This window comes from Myotis brandtii, unplaced genomic scaffold, assembly GCF_000412655.1.
Source record: "Myotis brandtii unplaced genomic scaffold, ASM41265v1 C41965212, whole genome shotgun sequence".
NCBI classification, from domain to species: Eukaryota; Metazoa; Chordata; class Mammalia; order Chiroptera; family Vespertilionidae; genus Myotis; species Myotis brandtii.
Genome location: NW_005314542.1, coordinates 1 through 962, shown reverse-complemented (window position 1 = coordinate 962; position 962 = coordinate 1). Strand labels below are relative to the sequence as shown.

Genomic DNA, 962 nt, shown 5'->3' with positions numbered 1-962 from the left:
AAAATGGACACCAGCCTCCATGTGGTCCCCACCCATGTTCTTGCCCTCCCCACTGTGGAGGCCCCAGAGGTTCCTGGCTCTCCTGCAGACAGACCCGAGCCCTCAGCACTGCCTCAGGGCCGGGGGCAGGTTCACTCACTCTGATGATGGAGGAAGCTGTAGAGTTCCTTCATGACGGCCGTCTTCATGACCTCTCTGAGGAAGGTGTCCTGCTCAGCCAGCTGCTGGGCACTGAAGTGCTCCGCCTGGCCCGTCGCCCGCTGGTAGTTGTTGAGGAGGTTGATGAAGGCTGCGTAGGTCGGCTTGGAGAACAGCTTTTCGTTGACATATGTGAAGAGCCTAGGGAGGTGGAAGGTGGCCCAGTAAGAGGCCTGAAGGTGGAGCAGAAACCCCTCCAGGACTGCTAGGTGGGCCAGGGCAGGCCTGAGAAGGTTGGGTTCAGGAGCAGAGAGGGGACCTCAGATGCTCTTGAGGGCCTGCATGAGGTCACTCTGTCCTTACACTTCAGCTCCTGGAAGGTTAGGTACATTCTCAGCCTGGCCAGTCACAGAAACCCTCCCCCCTGGATGCCCACAGTCCCTCAAGGTAGCTTTGTCTGCCTCTGGAGACCTATTTATTTGCTCTCCCTTTGATCCTCCTGCCTGGAGGATAAAAGAGCTGAGGCATCAAAAGAAGCAAGCTTGGGGGAGAGACTTTGCAGGAGGGGAATGACGGGAACGCACGGCTCCGGGCAGTGGTCCACTTGGTCTCTGGTCTCAGAGGGCGAGATGGCATTTTGGCTGTTGAGAATGATGTCTTCCTTCTGTGCTTTGTTGGTGTCCGCCCTGTAGATCTTCTCAGAGATGGCCTTCAGCTCCTCCGTGGTTATGGCGTCACTGCTGTGGGAGAAGCCCTCTGGGAGGAATTGGGGGAAGGGTGTCTCAGAGCCAGAGGGTGGCCAGAGGGAGGCAACTGTCTGAATG

General features: G+C 57.6%; 1 protein-coding gene across 1 annotated transcript; it reads right to left on the bottom strand.

The window, feature by feature from the left end:
- Positions 1–139: 139 nt before the first annotated feature.
- LOC102261106 (poly(U)-specific endoribonuclease-like) lies at positions 140–894 on the bottom strand (the record flags this gene model as incomplete). The annotated part of the gene is made up of 2 exons (XM_005852879.1): positions 140–339; positions 723–894. Coding segments are annotated over 2 exons (372 nt in total), but the record flags the coding sequence as incomplete, so codon positions are not given.
- Positions 895–962: the final 68 nt, after the last annotated feature.